Source organism: Amphiura filiformis, chromosome 3 (genome assembly GCF_039555335.1).
Source record: "Amphiura filiformis chromosome 3, Afil_fr2py, whole genome shotgun sequence".
NCBI lineage: Eukaryota > Metazoa > Echinodermata > Ophiuroidea > Amphilepidida > Amphiuridae > Amphiura > Amphiura filiformis.
The window spans coordinates 16239238-16263398 of NC_092630.1; the positions used below are offsets into that span (position 1 = coordinate 16239238).

At 36.6% G+C, this 24161-nt stretch overlaps 1 protein-coding gene across 1 annotated transcript; it reads right to left on the reverse strand.

The window, feature by feature from the left end:
- Window positions 1–6724: 6724 nt before the first annotated feature.
- On the reverse strand, window positions 6725–10459 carry LOC140148112 (G-protein coupled receptor 26-like). The gene has a single exon (XM_072169967.1). It carries the CDS (start codon window positions 10395–10397, stop codon window positions 8622–8624), a length of 1776 nt encoding a protein of 591 aa, XP_072026068.1. The 5' UTR covers window positions 10398–10459; the 3' UTR covers window positions 6725–8621.
- Between the last annotated feature and the right edge of the window lie 13702 nt (window positions 10460–24161).

Here is a 24161-nt window from a genome sequence, read left to right on the forward strand (position 1 = left end):
ATCCAGTGCCAATAAACTATTCACAGGATTTGGGTCAAAGGTCATTAAGGGGGGTCATTTCCGGTCTGAAAGCTAAAAATATTCAAAAAATCACTGTTTTTACAAATTACATAGCAGAGTGCTGTCATTAGCACACATGCATTGTTACCAACCAGGGTCTTTGGGGTGTCTACAGTTTTGGGGTCAAAGGTCATTAAGGGGTCGCTTCCGGTCAAAAACCAAAAATCATCAAATATGTTTTTTTTTTTTTATCTCAAAACGTAACCAGACCAGAGTTGCATAAACTTCATATATGCATTAGTGTTACCCGATGTGTGCATGGTATTTTTATTTTTTTGGTCAAAGGTCATTTAGACGTCATTTCCGGTTTTAAGCTAAATAACTTCAAGAATTTTTATCTCCATAATTAAGCATAGCAGATTTTTTGAATTTAAACTGTAACAATGCATTTTCGTGGTGTATGTGAGGTTTTTTTTTTTTTTGGGGTCAAAGGTCTTTAAGGAGGTCAAAACGTCAAATTTGCAAAAAAAATGTTTAAAATTACGAAAAAGTAGCTATATCTCAGCCTATGGAAGACGGATAAAGCCCCTACATGCTACAGTGATGCACCATTATTGGTATGAGATGTCCATCAACTTTACGACTGGCATTTCCGGCTCCGGCTAGGTCCAGATCTGTAACCAGATCTAGTTACCTAGCCGGGACACCGGCTAGGTCTTGTGATGCTATCGGATCTTTCTTCTTCTTCTTCTTCTTTCTTCTGGCAACAAATTTCAAAATGCTTCTTCTCCTACATGTTACATCCTACAATGACGTCACTTGCACATATGCATCGGCTATATCCAGTGTCTATAGGATATTCACAAATTTGGGGTCAAAGGTCATTAAGGGGTCATTTCCGGTATAAAACCAAATATCTTCAAAATGCTTCTTCTCCTACATGTTACATCCTACAATGACGTCACTTGCACATATGCATCGGCTATATCCAGTGCCTATAAATTATTCACAGAATTTGGGTCAAAGGTCATTAAGGGGGTCATTTCCGGTCTGAAAGCTAAAAATATTCAAAAAATCACTGTCTTTACAAATTACATAGCAGAGTGTTGTCATTAGCACACATGCATTGCTACCAACCAGGGTCTTTGGGGTGTCTACAGTTTCGGGGTCAAAGGTCATTAAGGGGTCGCTTCCGGTCAAAAACCAAAAATCATCAAATATGTTCATTTTTTATATCTCAAAACGTAACCAGACCAGAGTGACATAAATTTCATATATGCATTAGTGTTACCCGATGTATGCACGGTATTTTTATTTTTTTTGTCAATGGTCATTTAGACGTCATTTCCGGTTTTAAGCTAAGTAACTTCAAGAATTTTTATCTCCATAACTAAGCATAGTAGATTTTTTAAATTTAAACTGTAACAATGCATTTTCTCGGTGTATATGAGGTTTTTTTTATATTGGGGTCAAAGGTCATTAAGGAGGTCAAAACGTCAAATTTGCAAAAAAATGTTTAAAATTACGGAAAAGTAGTTGTATCTCAGCCTATTAAAGACGGATTAAGCCCCTACATGCTACAGCGATGCATCATTAATGGTGTGAGATGTCCATAATAGCCGGTCAAAGGTCAAACTTTAAGTTAAGACTGACATTTCCGGCCCGGCTAGGTCCAGATCTGTAACCAGATCTAGTTTCTTCTTTCTTCTGGCAACAAATTTCAAAATGCTTCTTCTCCTACATGTTACATCCTACAATGACGTCACTTGCACATATGCATCGGCTATATCCAGTGTCTATAGGATATTCACAAATTTGGGGTCAAAGGTCATTAAGGTGTCATTTCCGGTATAAAACCAAATATCTTCAAAATGCTTCTTCTGCCACAAATTACATAGTACGATGATGTCACTTACACATATGCATCGGCTATATCCAGTGCCTATAAATTATTCACAGAATTTGGGTCAAAGGTCATTAAGGGGTCATTTCCGGTCTGAAAGCTAAAAATATTCAAAAAATCACTGTTTTTACAAATTACATAGCAGAGTGTTGTCATTAGCACACATGCATTGCTACTATCCAGGGTCTTTGGGGTGTCTACAGTTTTGGGGTCAAAGGTCATTAAGGGGTCGCTTCCGGTCAAAAACCAAAAATCATCAAATATGTTCATTTTTTAAATCTCAAAACGTAACCAGACCAGAGGGCATAAACTTCATATATGCATAAGTGTTACCCGATGTATGCACGGTATTTTTATTTTTTGGTCAAAGGTCATTTAGACGTCATTTCCGGTTTTAAGCTAAATAACTTCAAGAATTTTTATCTCCATAACTAAGCATAGTAGATTTTTTAGTTTAAACTGTAACAATGCATTTTTGCGGTGTGTATGAGGTTTTTTTTATATTGGGGTCAAAGGTCATTAAGGCGGTCAAAACGTCAAATTTGAAAAAAAAAGTTAAACAATACTGAAAAGTAGCTGTATCTCAGCCTATGGAAGACGGATAAAGCCCCTACATGCAACAGTGATGCACCATTAATGCTGTGAGATGTCCATAATAGCCGGTCAAAGGTCAAACTTTAAGTTAAGACTGGCATTTCCGGCCCCAGCTAGGTCCAGATCTGTAACCAGATCTAGTTTCTTCTTTCTTCTGGCAACCGCAATCAACTGCATGTAGCTCCGCAAGGGATTGACAGATTTCAACCAAAGTTGACCCAAATGACCATTGGGCTAGGCCAAACCTTCCATTTGACTTTGACCTCGCTGTGACCTTTGACCTAGCTATAATGGTCAAAATGTGATTTCACAAAAATGCTACTCCTTCCACAAATTTCATGCAATGATCATGTGACTCATGCATATGAATCAACATGTGGCAGTGCTTAAAACTTCCTAAAAAGAATTGAGGTCAAAGGTCATTAAGGGGTCATTTCCGGTCTGAAAGCTAAAAATATTCAAAAAATCACTGTCTTTACAAATTATATAGCAGAGAGTCGCCATTAGCACACATGCATTGCTACTAGCCAGGGTCTTTAGGATGCCTACAGTTTTGGGGTCAAAGGTCATTAAGGGGTTACTTCCGGTCAAAAACCAAAAAGTTCAAAAAAGTTTTATCTCAAAATGTAAACAGACCAGAGTAATATAACCATCATACGTGAATCAGTGTTACCTGATGTATGCATAGTATTTTTATTTTGGGGGTCAAAGGTCATTAAGGGGTCACTTCCTGTTTTAACTAAATAACTTCAAGAATTTTTATCGCAGAAACTGAACATAGTAGAATTTTTAAATTAAAATTAGAACAATGCATTTTGTCTGTGTACATAGTTTTTTTTTTTCATTGAGGTCAAAGGTCATTAAGGGGGTCAAAAGGTCAATCAAAAATTTAAAAAAAATCAAAATCCATGTTTAAGTTCCGATTAAGCTGAAATTCACCAGGAATATTTCTTATGACATCCTAAGCACAATGTAAGAGCAGTTGACCCCATCCGTATCCCAGGGGTCAAGTTATAGGGGTCAAATTGCGGCTTGTATTCAGCGTCTGTTGACTCTAGTTTCATCATGATTTTCTGCTATCACTATCAGGCTTGTAAAAAGCATTCTTTTTAGGGTAAATAAAATATATTATCTCTCAATTTGTCCATAATTCTCAGCAAAGATGTTCAAATAGGCCTATTTGGTAATTATATCCTTGAATAGGCCTAAGTATAATTCCTCAAAGTTGGCCGCCACATTATAGTGTTGGTCTCAAGCATCTCCCGCAGCTCAAATGCCAAATAAACTCCAATATTGAGCAGTGAAACTATAACATACATATTTGCAATGGGGTAGACATTCGGTGTCGTATTGACGGATTTAGTGCTGCAATGAAGAATAGTATAGTAAGTGTCCCCTTTACCCCACTGTCCCGCTTACCCCCATCTTACCCTAGCTTTTTGAAGAAAATAAATGTCTCGCCATCTGAGCAAAAAAATATAAAAAATTGACAAAAAAATTGAAAAACATTGAAAAAAAAAGATTTGTTTTCAAGGGTGAAAAGAAAATTGTCACAGTTAGTGAGAAAATTAACCTATACATTTGACTATTTTAGCTTTCAAATTGCAATTTTTCTCTCGCTCCGCGCGAATTTGTTCCATTTTTCATCATATTTATGGTGTAGCTTCGAACTGGTATGTATTCTGTGGGCATTTGTTTGTGAAAAGTTATTTTGTGAGCGAAAACGCATGATTAGAGATCATCTAGACAAAATTATACAATAAATTAAAGATAGCAAACCTTTTATTTAAATTAGGGATAGTGGGCCTTATTTTAAATTAGGGACAGGGAACCTACTCTAAAATTAGACATGTTAGAGGGGGCAAGCGATTTTTGGCAGACCATTTTGGGAATTCACCACCCCGTGGGTACACATAATTATTACACCACCCCTATTTTAAAAACCAGCCCCCTCTTGATATATAATGGTGCGTCCCTGATTTTATAGCGTTACCCTGAAAAGTGGACTTTCTTTTAGTACATAGCGGTGCGTCACACCACTGTATCATGATGCATGACCCCTATGCGCGCCTGCGAGTGTTTCCTTTTACATCAGCAGTATAACATGATAATACAATTATGTATATAGATGGTTAATTAATATGCATTTCGCACATGTGTACTGATATTAAATTTTAGGTTACATACCGTGTTTTCGCACGTGACTTATAGGCTCCCGGGTTCTGAGCCCCGGGGATTGAACTATTGAACCAAGAGAGTAACACTTCCTAATTGAACCAAAATCGATTTAAGGTCAATAATGTTATATATCCCTATAGGTTAATATATAATGTTAGCTTAGGTTTACTCTTGGTTTATTTGTTTAATATTGGAGCAAACATTGAGAACCTCGAGGTTTCTTTCTAGGACGTTATTTATGATGGGTCCATATATCACGTGCTAATATGTGCATGTTGTTGGTTTGTCACGTGTAACATTGTACCCTATAATGTACAAAAAATAGAGTCAATTACAGTGGCGGCACCAGGATTTGGGGGGGCAGGCATGGGGGGAGTGAATTTCAGGGGGGCAATAAAATCAACCCATGAAGTTGCGCAAAATTGGCGCAAAAAGTGGAAATTTACGTAAGTTTGGGGTTTTGCCTCAAAAGTTGGGTGGCAAACTGGGGGGGGCGGACAAGAAAAATATTTGGGGGCCAAAAATGCCCCCTTTGCACCGCCACTGGTAATTTATAACCTACATATTTGTTTTTAAATAACGTGATATTCTTTATCTTGTTTTTAAACTTGACTGAACTTTTGCAGCATCAAATTGGAAAAAAAATAGCAAAAAATATTTATTTGGACTACACATTTACATGATAGATTTTAGTTCAGCAATGACACATATTTGGATGAATAGATGGAGAAATAATTATATGTTTTAGCAATGAACACAAGTGACGTCATATAGGGGCACGGCTTGTTCTACAACCCCCCCCCGTGCTCCCCCTCCCTCCCCCAACTCTAATAGGATGACTCACTCTACACCATCAGCACTAGTGAACACTATCTTTAACAACGTATAATGAGTGCATGTGGGTGAAAATAGGATAATTTTATTTCAGATGAGAAACGAAAGACTCGGCAAATAAGTACTACTACTACTAGTTACACAGTTTTTGTTTGAAAGTTTATACTCATAGCAACTGAGTATTTTAATTCCACATCAACGCACCATCAACTCATTTCATACATTTAGGGACCGTTCACAAACACTTGTAAGGGGGGCCTGATGCAAAAAAATTTTATTGCGAAAATTTTTCGGGGCCCCCCTTTACAGACCTCGAAAATTTCAGGGCCCCCCTTTTTGACATGAAAATTATCGGTCAACCCCATAGAAAAGCATATAAACTCAATTTTTCCAGAAAAATTTGTGGCCATTTTTTCAGGCCCCCCCCCTTAGGAGGGTCAAACATTTTCAGGGCCCCCCTTTTTGCATCAGGCCCCCCTTACAAGTGTTTGTGAACGGTCCCTTACTGCCCTTTAAAACAGAGTATATGTATTCAAATAACATTTCATTAGTCTGTTTCTAAAGTAAATGCAGTATAATTACATACAGTGTATTGTGTTTTTATTTGGGTGACGGTTGACATGTTTGAATTTTTTGAATGGATCTGGTCTCAAAGTAAAACAGTAAAATAGCTAAAGCAGTCATGTAACCTTTTGAAACAGATTCATCAGGATCGTTCAGTTCATTTGATTGATAAAGGTTCTTTTTCAGATTCAATTAAAATGATAGGCCCTACTACTCACTCAGAAATATTTCAATTCCTATATCATGTTTTTAACACCGGCAACACTTCTGTCTGGTTTTGATGACATGACCTGATGACCAGGTCATAAATACTCGGCAACAAGAAAGTTTGGTGACGTTATCAAAACCAGGCAGAAGTGTTGTGGGTGCTAAAAACATCTAGAAACACCAGTACCAGAGTGAACAAGATTCCTGATAGGAATTGAAATATTGCTGAGAGTAGTTTCATTTTAATTGGATCTGAAAAAGAACCTTTATCAATCAAATGGTCATGTAACCTACTTCATTTTTGCTCGGCCGGTTTTTTTGTTTTGTTTTGTTTTTATTAAATTTAAAAAAACAAGCCGTTGAAAACTGCTTTCAGATTCAACTCCACAACAAAAGTCAGTATGGAGATTTACACATCATCAATGTTTTTAGATAGTTGCCTGGTGCCTGAGCTTTCGATCCTAGCAAAATCTATATCAAATACAAATCCCTGCAAAAACAGCAGAGACTGAGCAACACTTAATAAACACTTTAACACTTAGTTTAATGGCTAAGGTTTGTACAGTGAAGGTACAGGGGTGTATTTTATTAACACTAAAACACGTGAAAGATGTTTATGTTATTATTAACACAAGGTAGTGTTAAAAATTAAAGCACACTTTTAACACTATTTTGTCTTAAAAACTAAACATCTTCATATTTGTACGTGTTTTAGTGCTTATAAATTAACACCCCTATACATTCACTATACAAACCTTAGCCATTAAAGTGCTCACGTGTTTATTAAATGTTGCTCTGCTGTTTTTCAAAAGAAGCGCGGGCCAGTAACTGATTTTTTTCTTACAATGTATACTGTTAAACGCTGTTTAAATCTTAAACAACTTTTTTAAATATTTTAAGCAACTGGTTGTTCACCGTGTTTGCTCGTTAAACAGGGTTGTGTTTCAATGACATTTCATATCTTAGGTATACTTCAATAGCGAATAATACGCTGCGTTTAAAGTAAAAGAAATGTTTAAAACAAAATGAAATTCAATCATTATAAATATGATTTTTGGAAATGGAAAAATGAAGGTAAAGGTAACACTTCAAACTTTAATACCAAAAGAGCATATCAATATCATGTACACATTTACAGCGCGAAATTATGAACATTACCCCCAGTTCTATTTATTTTTCAATAGCTCATTTAATAGCTGTTTTTGTTTTGTTTTGTTTTTTGTTTTATTCTAAAAAATGTATACTCACTTGCCAAGTATTGACAAGCGTCATACAAATATTGCAATTTGCAGTTTGTTGTAAACATAAAAGAATTATTATATATACATGCATATAAAATACATGTTTCCACTTCTACAAGTTTTTTTCGCCAAATTCATTTATAGGTACTAGTCAAACGCTTCGTGCTCAAAAAGCTCAAACTGATGCTTTTTCGAAAATATAAATTGTGCAAAATCGCAAACCGCAATAAATTTTACTTAGTATAAACCACTGAGACCAATTTATGTTTTCTTGTGATCATAAAAAGTACAAAAGCTGTTGAATGATCATTGCTTTTATAATAATAGCATGATATAAACAAATTTCTTAACGTTTTGCTTATTAGGACAGCAAAGTGTGCAAAAACGGGAACAAAAATAGTTTTCAAAGTGCGGATACTGTGACTAGACGGTTTATCGTTTAACAATACATTTATTTATGTTATATTAAATAAATAAAACATTCTTTTTTATATTTCAGTATTTCAATAAGTAAACAAAGAAAAACAAACAACTGTTTTGTTTAACAGTGTTTAACTGTTTTGTTTCTTAGTATTAACATACGGCTGATAATATCAACATCAACATGATCAAAATGTTTCATGTTATGGATATTTTTAGTTGCAGATTCATCCAATTAAATTCCACATACTTGCAGACGTTTCAAAAACTGACAGTTTTCTTTTTCGATGTTATTGTTGCCATGACGATTTGTGTATATATAGCTGATATTTTAAAGCTGATAAAGGTGTTCATCAACACACACAGATCAACATTGCAATAATAGCATCGAAAAGGAAAACTGCCAGTTTGCGAAACGTCTGCAAGAACGTCTATAAGAATCTTGAATTAATATCTTCAACGATATTATTTTGTTATTTACGTTTAAAAGCCCACAAGCAGGGAAATATTTGTAAGTAAACGAAGTAAAAATTAAGTAAATATTATCTGGGACTTATCTTTACTATAATGCTTCCATTTTATATCTGAAAATTAGAGTATACATTATTGTTATTTTGAAATTTTAAAAACCGGTTTCCTTATATTTTGTATTTAGTGCACATAATAAATGTTTTTGTAAATCAGAAATACTCGATGGATGTGAGTGAGCGTGGAGATGTTGGAAGTGATGTCCTGTTTGGACTTGTAGATATAACGGGTGTTTTTCGAGGAGATCCTTTGATTGATTCCGAATTTATGGAAAGCTGAAAAGTTGATGAATAATCATTCACTTGGTCATAGCCACTGTCATTGTATCTTAAAGTCAAAGAAGGTCGTTTTTGGTCAGATGGAGGAATTGCACCTTCTTCTTCGTCAAAAGTTTCAACAGCGCCAAAAGGTGGCAATGTCTCGTTAGCCATATACAGTTTTTTTTTTTTTTCTTCAACAGGGATTACTTCGCTATTTTCATCAATATCTGTTTCTTTGTTATTTTTCCCAACTTTAAGTCTTAAACCATCCGCTGTTGCGAGAAGAATTGGTACTTGGAAAGCTCTCCCTATGGTGGATGGCACCGAAATAGACTCATCGGTAGTGCTTGCCCAGGAGGATCTCACTCCAGGTTTTTGAAGGACGTCATGGGCTACACTAGTACTGGATCTACCAGAGTCCACCACATTCGACTTGTGGCAAACAAGGTTTCGTAGTTCTTCTCTAGCTTCAGACCACGATATAAAAATGATAATAGGTGCAATTGTTACATAACTAAATTTCATCCAGGCAAAGGTTGTCTCAAGTAATGGAGGATAAAAAGTTACTACCTCTGATCCAAAGATAGCTTGGTCTTCAGACGTGACGAAAGTATAAACAGTGTGTAGAACTAAATACGGTCCTTGCAGTAAACACCAAGTAGTACACAAAGCACCAACCGACTTGGATTTTCGGAGTTCATCTGATAGAGGCGTTCGGGTTATGACTTCAAAACCGTATAAAGTTCGATTGTTTAAAGATTGTGTTTCAGCCTTCTCCGTTAATCCAATTTTGACAATAATAACAAACATTGCGAATATAGTTATAAATGGTAGAAAATAGCAGAAAAATAAAACTGTTATCTTGTAGGCAAGATGGGTATTGGATGTAATATTGCAAAGGTAGCTATATGGAAAGGACCGACTTGGAACCGAATCTGGCCCGATTAGTATTGCCAGTGTGAACCCTGTCGAATATATCCATGTTAAACCTGACAAGATGTTTGCTTTGGCTCTGTTCATATGATTCAAATAATACCTGTGGAATTTAGTAGCAAGAAGTCTGTCAAAAACTATAATCATTAGTGATAATAGTGTTTCAATATTTAGTACATTCAACAAAAAGGCACTCATTTGGCATAGGAAGTCTCCATAAGGCCATCCGCCAGCAACAGTAGCACCAAGAATAAGGGACATATTCAAAACACTGTCGCACAGTAACGAGACACAAAGGTTGCTTAATAAAGAATATAAAGCAACGCGTTTGAAATGTCCATGTCTTAATGAAGCAATGATGGTGAAATTTCCAACGATTGATGTAATGATGAAGATAATGATGAACACTGCTGCACATATATTCTGCACACCATTGGCAGACTCCATTGTCGATGGCATGTACGAAGTTGGGGAAATAAGTCCATTCGTTGTACCAGTTGTGGTTTCGGCAATTGCTGTGGCGTTATCTCCATCTGCAATAGGGATGTTATAAGTGGATAATTCAAATATATCTGTCGGATTTAATTCTGTTTCTAGATTGTCTTCATATAAATACATAGTAGTTGATTGATCCGTATATATTGGTGTTTCAGTCCATGACGTTGGTTCTGTTGTTGCGTACCACTCCGCGTTATCTCCGGTGTTATTGGAATCCATATTTCCCTCTAATACCATTTTGCTTTCTTCTTCATTTTTTACTCCTCATCTCCGTCTGAACTATAATCATAAACTCATATCAAACCAGCACGGTTCCATCTTTAATTGTAAGTATTTTCAGTCAATTTGGCCATCATATTTTAAAAGTATTTTACTATATAATGTGATGACGATGTTATCAATACAATCCTCATTTTTCTGGCGGCATTAAAATATGTATTTACATCACGTACTGTGAGATATGCACACAAAGTCACCTGTTGATCAATATAGTCAATTAGTCGGTGTTGCCGTATTTTTTCTCCCAAACCAAGGTCACGACAAAAACCAATCAATCACATTAATTGCTTACTCATGTTTTTCTGGTAAGGCGCATCGCGCAGCTACAGCTAGCTTACCTTTCCTTTTCTGATGAGCTCCCGCAACTTAAAAAAAGATAAAAACAAAAAACAAAAAAAACAGCATCAATCATTTTTAAAAATTGCAGATCACTGAATTATTAATAATTAGAAATATACAAATGGGAACATCATTAGAATTGCTGTAAAAAATAGCCGAAACATTTATGTGACACATCAGATAGTACATTTATAATGTGTCACATCAGATAGAAGATGGGCGTGGGAACTTCGAAAAGGCGGACGGGCACGTTACTTACATTAGTCACATGACATTATTTCCAGGATTGTGGTGTTAAGGGGCAAAGCCAAATTTCGTTTTTGTTCCATTTCTAGTCGGTTTTAAAGACACTTGGCTCTTCTCCGTCCCCATTTTATCATTGAAAAATGTACGTGGCATGCAATCTGCCCCCTGCTCACTGATTGTTTCAGCGTAAAAAAAACCATTTTACACGACTAATCTAAATTGCATGACAAACTTATCCATGATTAATGACTATACAATGGTATGGTATAAATCTGTTTTCACACTACTTACTTTACTATAAGGCTAATGAAATGAAATGACTAGTTTCCCGTCACATTTTTTTTTCAGTGAAATATGAGGTCATGATTTCATTATTCATTATTTTGGAAAATTTCATTATTGTCAAAACTTTCACTTACATGGCTATTACCTATATTGTTGATAAAAGATCATCTCAAAACAGGTATTAATGCTTAGATCATCATTACAAGCTATTACATACATTTTGCAACAGATTGATAAATGATTTGAATTTGCTTTTATTAAAATGAAAAGAAATTTTCATTTTTTGTAATCACTAGAAACATGATGAGGTAATCCTTAAATTTTCATTATTTGTCACATCCTCTACCCCTACAACTAAGAAAATCATAATCAGCAGGGGATGTCAGACATTTTGAGAGTTTCAATTTTGATTATTTCCATCTCAAATTTAGATAATTGACTTTTATATGAAAATAATGAAAGTTTTGGTCAAATTGAAAAAGTTACGAGGGCGGGTGACGGGAAACTAATAATATTTCATTTCATTAGCCTAATCGTAAGTATCATACATATTAAACTATAATTATGATGCTTGTGCCCCTGGGGGGGTTCTCAGTACAAATTACCATACGGGGACGTGCCGCAAATATGGGTAGCATTTTCAGCCTCTTGGTATATCAATGACCCCTTTTTCAAAGCCTATTTTGGTATATGAATGGGTCCTTTTTCAAAATTTTCTCAATTTTTTCGTTAATTTAGCAAAAATTTTCAAAAATTTTCCAAAATTTTGGGAAAATTTGTAAAAACTAGGACAATTTGGGTTAAATTCGGCCGAAAATGTTGACTTTTAGTATATCAATGGGTCCAAATTTCTTGAAAAAATTGGTATATTTATGGGTCCACTTTCAAATTCTCAGCGGCATGTCCCTACCAAAACCAAACTTGAGTCCCCCCCCCCCCCCGGGGCTTGTGCCCTAGTTCCATCATACATTTCAAATTCACGATGTTCCCAATTATTTTGTTGAGTCCCATTTGTAATGACTAATTATTTCAAGCATAGTCAAATAAGACATTTTTCATGACTAATTATTTTCAGTGATATATGTTGTTTTTTTTACTTAAGGGGTTAGGATATAGGCGACTCGTGGTTTGGATTTACAGGTTTAAACAAGTTTTTAATAACGTTTAAATGTCAGTTTATATAACGGTCACCAAAACTTTTTTAAACATATTATATGAAAAAACACTATAACAACTTATTGCAAAATGTTTTTGGCAAACATTTTGGCAAAATATTTTGTCAACACTTAATAACATTATGTTAAAATGTTTTTCAAAAATGTTTTTTGATATTTAACAGTCCTCGAAGTAAACTTTATAAATCTGATGGTATGTACTTAAAGTGTATGTAGCTGGGATGAAAAGCCGACGATCAAAATTAAAGTCTTTTTGGGAAAAAAACGTATATCTTCAAAATGAAAGGTCAAAATTTTCAATTGATCGTCGGCTTTTCATCCCAGCTACATACACTTTAAGTACATATCATCAGATTCATAAAGTTTACTTCGAGGACTGTTAAATATCAAAAATGTTAAAAATATCAAATTTTAATAATTTGTCATAAAATTTGTATTACATCGCGAATTTCAAAAAAATCAAAATTATTTGATATCAGAAGGACATTCCTCGTATTCAGAATGCAATTCGATATGTCTGGTGTACTCTCAGCTCCCACAAAAAATACGTGAAAACGTCGCTAAACGCTAATATCAGATCCCTTAACGTTATTAAAACGTTTTATACCCTTTGTATAACCCGACTTTTAAACGTTTTCTGTATAACATTTTGTGTTTGTTGGTAAACAAACTAAATGTATAGTACACTTGGGCGTTAAATCCGGGCGTTAAATCTGCTGTATAATTCCAATTGGGCGATGTCTGAATTCAGAGGCTCTCTGGGTGTTTGTTAAAAAGGCAAAATTAAAATAACAAAGGAACCTCAGTAGACAATATCGATTTGAATTGAATAAGTGCACACTTTGCTTGCCCTTAAATTGAGCGTGCGCATTGCAGTGGCCTTAGCCAGAGGCATATTAATCATGCATCGATGGGTTTTCTCTTTCACATTATCTTTTAATTATAAAGCTAAAAATAGTTTCTCGCGGATTCCGCCCACAAATAATAATTTACCTGTAAAAATGTGGCTTGTTTCATATATTTGAAAAATTTCACTAGAAGAAACAATTAGTAGAAATAAAGAACCAAATAAATGAGGGATTAATGAAATCAATTATCATCGAAGTTAATAATAGTATTATCAACAATAATTATTATTTTTTCCATAATTTAATAATAATTGTTACTCTATTATTTTGATTTCTATTAAAGGGGCATTTTGCGATCCACAGCCTCATCCCCCCACTTTTCTACAAAAAAAAAGGTTGAGATTTTTATACTATCGGAAACCTCTAGTTATATGTCTGTTGGTAAAAAAAATCATAGGCCCTACTCATTGGCTTTGCAAAAATATTGTCAAATTTGTATATATCGAACGAGGAAAATTGTAGTCAATGTTATGTAATACACATAATCATATTACATAACTCGTAAAACGCAAAATCGGAATCGACTGTACAAATGTTGGGAATTTACGTGGATATCTCATAATAAAGAGGATATGGAATCACGAAATCATAAACTGCTGTCGATACAATTTTATTGTTCAGTCTAGTTTATATCAGGAACGTGAATATTATATTCCAATAAATAAAAGGATAACCATGGCAACGCTTTACTCATTTCCCGCTTTAATAAAACGAAGTCTATAGGCAGGTGATCAATTTCCAATGAATACTGATACCACTTACTATAAGCGTGTTTATAGTAAATAAACTGAGTGCTGTGCACATCGTTTTGACAGCCATACTGCCCAGAGGATGATTTAAGTACTTCCCATCATGCACTGTATACGTGTTATCACCAGAGTTTTATCTGTGGTACCACAATACCCTTCAATTGCACGACCCTACGCTACGCCATACATAAGTTGGCCTAGCTACATTTCCCTAAAATGAACATTAAAAAAAAAGGAAACTAGTTTGGCATCGCAGAGGGCCTCGAACCCCGCACCTTGCCGCTCCATGGCTATCGAAATAATGGCCAGCTCTAATGCTCTGATTCATAAGTGGACATCTTGAAATTTGAAGCTATACACAACTAACGACAGAAAATGTATCATATTTTGGGGTGGATTTTACCTAGCTGCTTAAAACATCAACGTGTATAGCACTAGCTACATTGTTGATCAAATGTGTTTCTACATACATTTCAGGATTTTTACAATTTATACAAAAAATCCGCATAGAACCCCAAAGTTTAAGCCATAATGTACAATTTCTGTCAAATGTTTATTTTCAGACAAACTGGCATTATAATAAAGGCGAGAAAAAATCAGAACCGTTCGGATTCGAACCAGCGTGAGCTCCGTTTCTTTAATTATTATATATTTTCTCAGGCATGTATCCTCTGGAGCCTCGCATTTAATATTTAATGTCTCATATTGACTGATGTTCTGCCAGGACACAGCAGATAGGCCGCCCTCTCTAATTATAATTAAATGTTTATTTTGTTAGTCCATAAAAAATGATCAAATAAATACTATTACTATTTCAAAACTTGTAAAAAAAATCATGACCACAGATCACTGGGGGTATTTGGGGATATACCCCACCATAGACCCTGGAAATATTTTTCCAGGGTCTATGACCCCACACACATCCCACACATTTTTGACCTGAGGTAATGTTTCACTGCTAGATTAAACTTATGTCTATTTCAACGTATATTTTGTAACAGATACTCGCAAGAACAAGTCCACGAATATGTACATTTATAAATGATTTGTTTGTTTTATTTCTTATTATTTAAGGCAAGTACGATTACAATGATAATAATTAATATTGCACTAAAATATTATGTTAACTATAGTATTAGGACCTAATATAAAATTCATATTATTTATGTTAGGCTTTACTTGGGTTCCAATGGGCTATTCCAGAAAATAGATGCACACCCCTATAGAGGAGTTCGGATATCCGGACTTTTTGTCCAGTCGTGACTGTTGGAAATCCAGACTTTTAAAGTGTCCAAAGGCGAAAAAATCCAGCAAAAAATAGTTCAAAATCAGAAATCCTCAATTTGAGAGCTCATTTTGGACATTTCCGTAATTTTCCTTCATTTTATTGGATTTCCAGGCTTTTTCAAGTGACATTTGCAACTGGAATTCCAGTCGTTTTCAGAAAGCAGACCGGGAAATCCAGACATATCTTTGATTGAAAAGTTACTCCTCTATAGGGGGTGTGCACTTATTTTCTGGAATAGCACAATGTCTGCGTATTCTTGTGTCAGTCGACATACTGAATAACAAACAGTAATAAATCCCGGGAATAAATCCTTTTAAAGTTTAACTATTATATGGTAACACACACAATAACTCTATCAGACAATCTGATGTAACAAAAGAAGAGGCTCATTTATCATGTTTATTACGGTATTGACTCACTCTGGACTTGTCTCAAGCAAATCTGGGTAGAGAGTGGCACATAGGTAAAGTACAATATCTATATACTGGCCTAAAATTGGGATGGAGTGTACAAACTGTTGGAGGTAGAGGTATAGGATAATGGCCAAGGATTAGAACGTGAGTGGGTAAGAATGGCTGAGCCGCGGAGCGGCGAAGCCATTCTTACCCACTCACGTTCTAATCCTGCCATTAACCGACTTAATACACACCTATGACGTCGCGCTATTGTTTTACCGCTCCATTATTTTTCACGAATGGAGTGTTATTGAAATAGGTTGCTCTTTACAAATTGATCAATTACTCATTGATGCCGGACAATACACTAATATAATGATCGTACTAAATTTTAGGTGCGAGTGCAAAAATAGTCCGACTCAGCTTTATGTAAAATTTCTATAGAAATACCCATCATATCACGATCCAGGTGTTTAGTTCAAATCATCCGTAACCACCTTCTTGAATTATAAAGATTTAAAATGTTTGTTACACAAATTGAATAAACGTAGATTCGTAAAATCATTAAAGTGATTAGACCATCAAAGTTCTTTATGCCCACTTCTAATGTATCAACTGTTGAAGTAGTTGCGTCATGTTGCGTTTAGGTCTCTATTTTGCATAATAAGGAAAATGGGCAAAAGGTCATATAGCATGTATAGGCTCATATGAAATGGTCATTACAGTTGTCAACCTCAAGAAAACTACACCTATCGCTATACCTGAGCAATGATACTCTTCTCTGTGAATCGAGTTTACGATTTTGGAACAACCATGCAATTATGGACACTATTGTTTATCTTGGATAATTTTGTGATGGAATCATTCCGAGGATATATATCGTTGATTCGCAGCAGAAGGACCAAAATCAGGTACGAAAAGGTACGAAAATTTTAAATGTACTACAACACATTTTACCTAGGCCTATTATTGTCCTTGAACTTTGTCGGCAAAAAACAAAACAAACTTCGCCGCCTTCGACGCGAAATAAAAGCCACCTCAACTTCCAGTCCCCTTCCGGTTCAAATGGAGCGTCCCTAACATTGTAATATTTAATTACCGTAAAATGGGGTAACTTCGGTAAGCAGGGTAACTTTGGTCGTTCAAATATTTATTTTAAATGGTCATATTTCCGTACAGCAATATTGTTTTTAGTCATATTTGGTCTCAATTTGTTAAGAAATATATTTGGAAGAAGTCGCTCATGTCCAATTTCTTTGAAAGTTACGAAAATATTGGCATTTTTGACCAAAAATCAGCATTTTTTTACATTTTTTTTTTGACAAAATAAAAATCGATATTTGTGAGCAAGGATGCGTGCTTGCTTAATTTTGCATGGGGATAAATGTCACAAAAAACAAAACCTTGCCCATATACAGCGAAGATCAATTTTTTTCATTTTCTTTTCTTCATGGAATGTAATACTCTGACCAAAGTTGCCCCAAATGCGGGGTAACTTTGGTCAGGCTATTTTCAACCCCAAGGGCACCCTTTCAGAATTATTCAAAAATCTTTTTCAACTTCAAGGTGTAGAAGGGAAAAAAAAAAAAAAAAAAGAGATAATTAGAAATATATTTGGTTTTGTTTGGAAGCAGTGGTTTAAAAACTCTGAAAAGTGCCCAAAGTTACCCGTTTTACGGTATCGGATAGGCCTACTGATCGATGTAAGTAAATATTCAAGCATGCCAAAATACCATCAGATGAAACATCAAATATACTAATGACAAATAAAAATTATACAGAAAATAGACCTACTGTGGCTTTTATCATTATTAAACATGCCCGAAGAGAACGATTTGAAAATAAACAGATTCATAAGCCTAAATACATTGATACAGAATGTGTATTATGTATATGTAGCAATGTTGCCCAAAATATGACAAATTATATGTAGGGCCTAAGCCTTTGACCTTTGACAAGAGTGTAGCGCTTTTAAATTTCGTCCGATTTTGGATTTTTAATCCTTTTAAATCTTCGTTTTTACTGGCACATATAAGTTGACTTTTCGCTGTTAGATGTTTCTTAGTTATTCGTCCACCTGTTGAGCACGATTTTGATGTTTTTAACTTTTTAAACTTGGAAATATTTGATGATTATTGCTGACTGCCTTGCCGCCGTTTTGAGCCATTGGAGTATTGTACACATAATTTGCCACCTACTTGCCGACCACCGACTGAGCACCACTTCAGCTGGAATTTATCAACATGTCTTCTCGCTAACCGGATATCTTTAGCCTGTATTATGGATACCTGTGGGAGCAGACCGACTCCGTTTGGGGGTCATGTGTGTGTTTTTCCAAATATCCAAACCTGCTGGAAATTGCATAGTTTTACTGCTACTGTGCACTTCCGGGTCACGCCCACCTGCTGGGATTCTCCAACCATTGATATTGTCGCCTATACCGGTAACTGGAGGGAAGGAAGGGAGGGCTTGCTTCAAACTGTGAGTATCACCATCTACTATATTTTTGATCCTGCCTGGACACAAGCTGCTGTTCTTAGGAGGAAGTTTGGTTATTACGAACTCTACGTTAGCCGCCACAGATTGCCTAAACCAAAGATTTGTAACTCTATTGTTCTGCATGTTGCCCTCATAATAACTCTTTGTATTATTACTGCCAATGATGTTCAGATGAACCCAGGTCCTACTATTGCTATTAATTGCACCATGTGTGATCTTGCTGTGCCCCAAAAAGACCTTGTGATTTGCTGCGACGAATGCGGTCTTTATGCTCACCCTAAGTGCTCGTTGCCAAAGGATGAGTACCGACGGCTTAAGAAATTCGGTAGCCCGTGGTATTGTAAATCGTGCTGGGCACCGTGTGCGCAATGTAATGGTGATATCTTTGAAGGAGATAAAGGACTCCTGTGTGATTCATGTGAAAAATGGAATCACCCACTGTGTTGTGGCATTAACGACAAAGTGTACCGCCAGTTTGAAAGCTCAAGGTACGAATGGATTTGTCCAATTTGCGTTATCTCAAGTCATGAACACCCATTTTTTACCATGGATGATTTGCCCGATGTATACAACACTTATAATGACATTGATGAAGACATTTTTTGTAGCACTATAGGTTTTGATAACACTGCTGTGCCTATTTCACCTGTCACCGAACTGAACATTGCCAATGTGAGTCATGATGAATTGATGGCACAACCCGCACCTTCGGTTTTACGACCTAAAAAGAAACTTTCTACCAAAATTGATGAGCATTCGAGCAAGTCGCTCCTTAAGTTTGCCATTGTGAATTTTCGCAGCGTATGCTCCAAGAGGTCTGGCTTAACAGCGTTTTGCGCATCTGACGAGTCACCTGATGTTCTGCTGGGCTGCGAGTCATGGTTAGATGACACTGTAGGTTCTGCCGAGATCTTTTCTAGCGATTACCATGTCGTCAGAAACGACAGGAATAGACACGGCGGAGGTGTGTTTATTGCCATAAGAGACCATCTGCCCCGTATTGAGCGACCTGATTTATCAACAAGTGACGACGAGCTGATCTGGTGTCAGATTGTCACCGGGGAGTATTCAAATGTCTTCATTGCATCCTTCTACAGACCGCCAACACATAGACATAACTTTGATGGCCTTTGCAACAGCCTTAAGAAAATTCGCAGTGAGTGTAAGTCACCCTACATTATTATTGGAGGGGATTTTAATCTTCCTAAGATGACCTGGGAAGACAACCAAGTCGCTCACGGTGAACTTCAAGAAAGTATTCTCCAAATTGCAGCTGACTTTGGACTTGATCAACTTGTTCACTTTCCAACCAGACGAGACAATAATGGTACCGAGAACATCCTCAGCCTATGTTTCACCAATAGACCATCGCTGGCTGACAGTGTGTCTCCTCATTCAGGCTTAGCTGACCATGACATCGTGCTGGCAAGCTTCTCGCTGCAAGCTCCGCTACCAAGAAAACCACCTAGGGAAGTTTACAAGTGGGGAAAAGTCGACGAGACAGGCTTCAAAAGTGATGCCAAAGTCCTAGCTGATAACTTCCTTAATAGTGCACCTGAAACAAGATCCACGGAGGAAAACTGGTGCAGATTGAGGGATGAACTGCTTAATTTAACTAAGACACATGTGCCTACAAAGACTGTCAGAGGGAAGAACAATGCACCTTGGTTTACCCAGAAGCACAAGAAATTGTGCAGGAAGAAAGAGCGTTATTACATCAAAGCAAAAAAGACCGGTAGTGATCACCACTGGGACATGTACCTGAAGGTGAAACGCGAGGTGGAGAGAAAGTTAAGAACAGCTGAGAGAAACCATGTTGCTGATATTGCTGCCTCTGATGACCAGAAAGTCATGTGGAAATACATCAAAGCCAAAAGAAAAGACAATGTTGGTGTTCAGACACTGAAAGTGGATGGTCAAACAATCTCTGACGACCTGGGTAAAGCCAGTGCTCTCGCGAAACAGTTTAATAGTGTTTTCAACAGAGAGGCAGAAGATCCTCCGGTTTATCTACCGAGTCCATACCCAAGCATGCCTGATGTAGTTGTTGATCAAGCTGGCGTCCTGAAACTCCTGAAAGAAACCAAAGCCAATAAAGCGGTGGGACCAGACAACATCCCAAACAAGGCTCTGAAATTGGCAGCCGAGGAGTTGGCACCTGTTGTTTCACACATCTTCCAACAGTCGCTTGACGAGGGCTACTTGCCTGAGGACTGGAGACGCGCAGACATTGTTCCGCTCTTTAAAAAAGGGTCAAAGGCGGAGCCATCTAACTACAGGCCAGTGTCGCTGACCTCGGTGCTGAGTAAACATCTGGAGCACATAGTTGATAGCCAGATGATGGCGCACTTCGACAACCAAAACATACTGTCTGACTGCCAGCATGCCTTCAGAAAACAGAGATCTTGTGAAACCCAGCTCATCACAACACTTCATGACCTCGTCTCCTACCACAACAAGTCCATTACCACTGATATAGCCATTCTAGACTTTAGTAAGGCCTTCGACGTTGTGCCTCATAAACATCTGCTGTTGAAGCTGAACTACTGCGGCGTCCGTGGTAACGCACTTGAAAAAAAAAAGCATTCCTGACTCATCGCCAGCAGAGGGTGGTTGTAAACGGCCAGAAGTCTGAGTGGGATACAGTACTGAGTGGAGTACCGCAAGGTACAGTTTCCGGGCCACACGACTTCATCGCTTTTATCAACGACATCGTTGACGGTCTATCATCCATTGCAAAAATGTTTGCAGACGACCTCATTGTCTACAGGGGTATACGTGGGTCACAAGACGAAGTGGAGTTTCAAGAAGATCTTGATAAGCTAGTTAGCTGGGCTGAACTGTGGGGAATGAAATTTAACGCCAGCAAGTGCAAGGTTATGCGTATCTCCAGAAAACGGGATCCTGGTCACCCAACCTACCAGATGCTAGGCACTACACTGGAAGAAGTCACCTCCACACAATATTTAGGCATTCATATCCAAAACAACTTGAAGTGGGATGTCCAGACTCACTACGCAGTCGGAAAGGCTACTAGAGTTCTCAACTTCCTGATGAGGAATTTCCACAACTGTACCAAAAAGATCAAAGAGCAGCTCTACAACTCAATGGTGAAACCCCATCTTCAATACGCTTCTGCTGCTTGGAATCCAGGCACTGTAAAGAATAAGGATCTCCTGGAGAAAGTACAGAGAAGGGCAGCAAGGTTTGTGATGGGTGATTTTCATCGAACATCGAGTGTTACAGAGATGTTACAGCAGCTCGATTGGGAAACAAGAACCCTTCAGAAGATCATCATGAACCGGTTAGCTATAGATGGGTCAAAATACTTCAAGCCAAAACCAAGCAGGAGCAGAAGGGGACATGAAAACCAGCTTGTTTTACATGAGACTCCTTACACTGACATCATGAAGCAGTCATTTTTCGCAGAGGCAATTGCAATTTGGAACAGTTCCCTGTTGTGCCTGTACCCGACGACGACGACGACAGTAAAAGTTTGACCAGCCAGAAGCCCCAACTTAATTTATGACTAGACAGACCCAGCCAGCACTCAAGTCAACCTCCAGTGATACTCCCGTGTGGAAGTGCTATGGAGGAAGTTTCAACGAGGTAACGAGGTAAGCCACTGAAAACGTATAAAAATATAAAGAAGGGAAAAAAATGTTATAAAAAACAGTAAGCGTAGAAAGAAAGGTCCAAATAAATAAAAGTAAAGGCCTACGAAGTAAAGCCTAAGTGAGGGTAAAACACATCTTGCATAATAAGTACAACGTACTTAGCCAACAATTTAACCTGCCCGTTTTGATCTTGACTTGCTTTTCACAGATTGCATTGTAAGGGCTCGGATAGCGACGTTTTACGTATTTTGTTTGTGGCACCTAAGAGCAAATCAGACACATCCTTCTGATATCAAATAATTTAGATTTTTATTAAATTCGCGATACAATACACATTTTAAGGCAAATTATTAAAATTGATATTTTTGAAATTTAACAGTCCTCAAAGTAAATTGTATAAATCTAACGATATGCAGTAAATAGTAGGAAGTTGGGTTGAACAGCCGTCAATCATATGAAAATTGTGACCTTCATTATTAAAGATATAGATTTTTTCCTCAAAACACTAAAAAATGTAGGTCTTTTTTGGAAACAAATGTTTAAGTTCTATATGAAAGGTCAAATTTTCAATTGAGTCGGCTTTTCATCCCAGCTACATAGGCCTATAGTTTAATTACATATCATTAGATTTATAAAGTTTACTTCGAGGACTGTTACATTTGGAAAAATATAAAAATATGAAATTTTAATAATTTGTATTATATCGCGAATTTCACAAAATCAAAATTATTATTATTATTAGATATAGGGACAATCCTCGTATTCAGCATGCAATTCGATATGTCTGATGTGCTCTCAGGTCCCATGACAATACTGTGCAAATGTTGCTATCCGCTTCCTCAATTTATTGTATTAATGAAAATCATTTTCTTCTTGTTTTCGTATCATTGTTTTGCATGAATGAAGTGATGATAACAATACCGCACTTTTCGCAAATACTTGCTTTTCAAAAGTGCAATTGATATTAACACTACATTCGTAAATGCCAGTACTTTTTCCCTGAAAAGTATTTGCTTTTCAGAGAAAGAGAAAGGCATTTACGAATGGCGTGTTATTGTGATCATCGCTCCATTCGTGGAAAATAATGGAGCGGTAAAACAATAGCGCGACGTCATAGGTGTGTATTAAAGGTACTGAATGAGTGCAAATGCCTTAAAGAGGAAGCCCGCCAGAGCAGTTCTTCTACACTCATAGAAATGACTTGTTCGCCTTGTTGGCGCAATTCAAAAGGAGTAAGTTTGGATAACTCAAAAATAGTGTAAAAGTTGCCAATTATCCGAACTTAAAAAATGCTGAAAAAGCTCAAAAAGTTCCGTCAACTAATCAACTTTGTTGGTATTACTTAAAAAGTTGATGTAAGTCGTTGCGTCAACTTTTTAAGTAATGCCAACTTCTGAATTCAAGTTCAGGGAACTTAGAAAAATTAACAAGGTTTAGTTGTGTTATTGTAACTCAACATGTAAGTTGATGTAACTCGTTCATATTAAGTTACTGGTACTTATTGTTTTGAGTTATTCCAATTTGGTACTTTGTTACTTAATTCACGTAATTTGATCATTTTCTGCACAATACCAGTATTCAAATATTTATTTTTGTAATCAGTGCAAAATTTTGTATACTATAGCACACCTCTAGAAAATTATGCTAACCTAGTTTCATTTTCTGAGTTGTAACAACTCAAAGTAAGTGTAAATGATTGCGACCAACATAATGATATCGAGTCAGCGTTACTCAAAATTGTACGCGTTGGCATTACTCGGAAAGTTGACGCAACGACTTACATCAACTTACTGAGTAATGCCAACGAACAATTTCTATGAGTGTAGGGTAAACCAAACCTGCCTGGTTATCAAATTAATCAGTGACAATTTACAAGTGACTTAGCGAATGTCTATGTTTATAACATGCCAGGGTCATTTGTTAGGCAAAATTTTCTTAACATGATCAAGGACATTTCACTCCCTGGAGGTTTGATTCACCCCACAAGAACTGTGGCGGGGCTTCCTCTTTAAGGGGAAATCTTACATCATCTGATCATTATACATGGGTTGCCTAAAATAGTGCACTAATTTATCTCACAAAAATCCCCATATCCAGGATCCCAAAAGCACTGTTAAGGAAAATATTAGCCTACTCAGGACCATCACTAAGCCAAAAAAGAAACTTAAAATTTTTCACAAGGTCATATCTTAAAATCCTGTGCATCAAAATGAACCAAAAT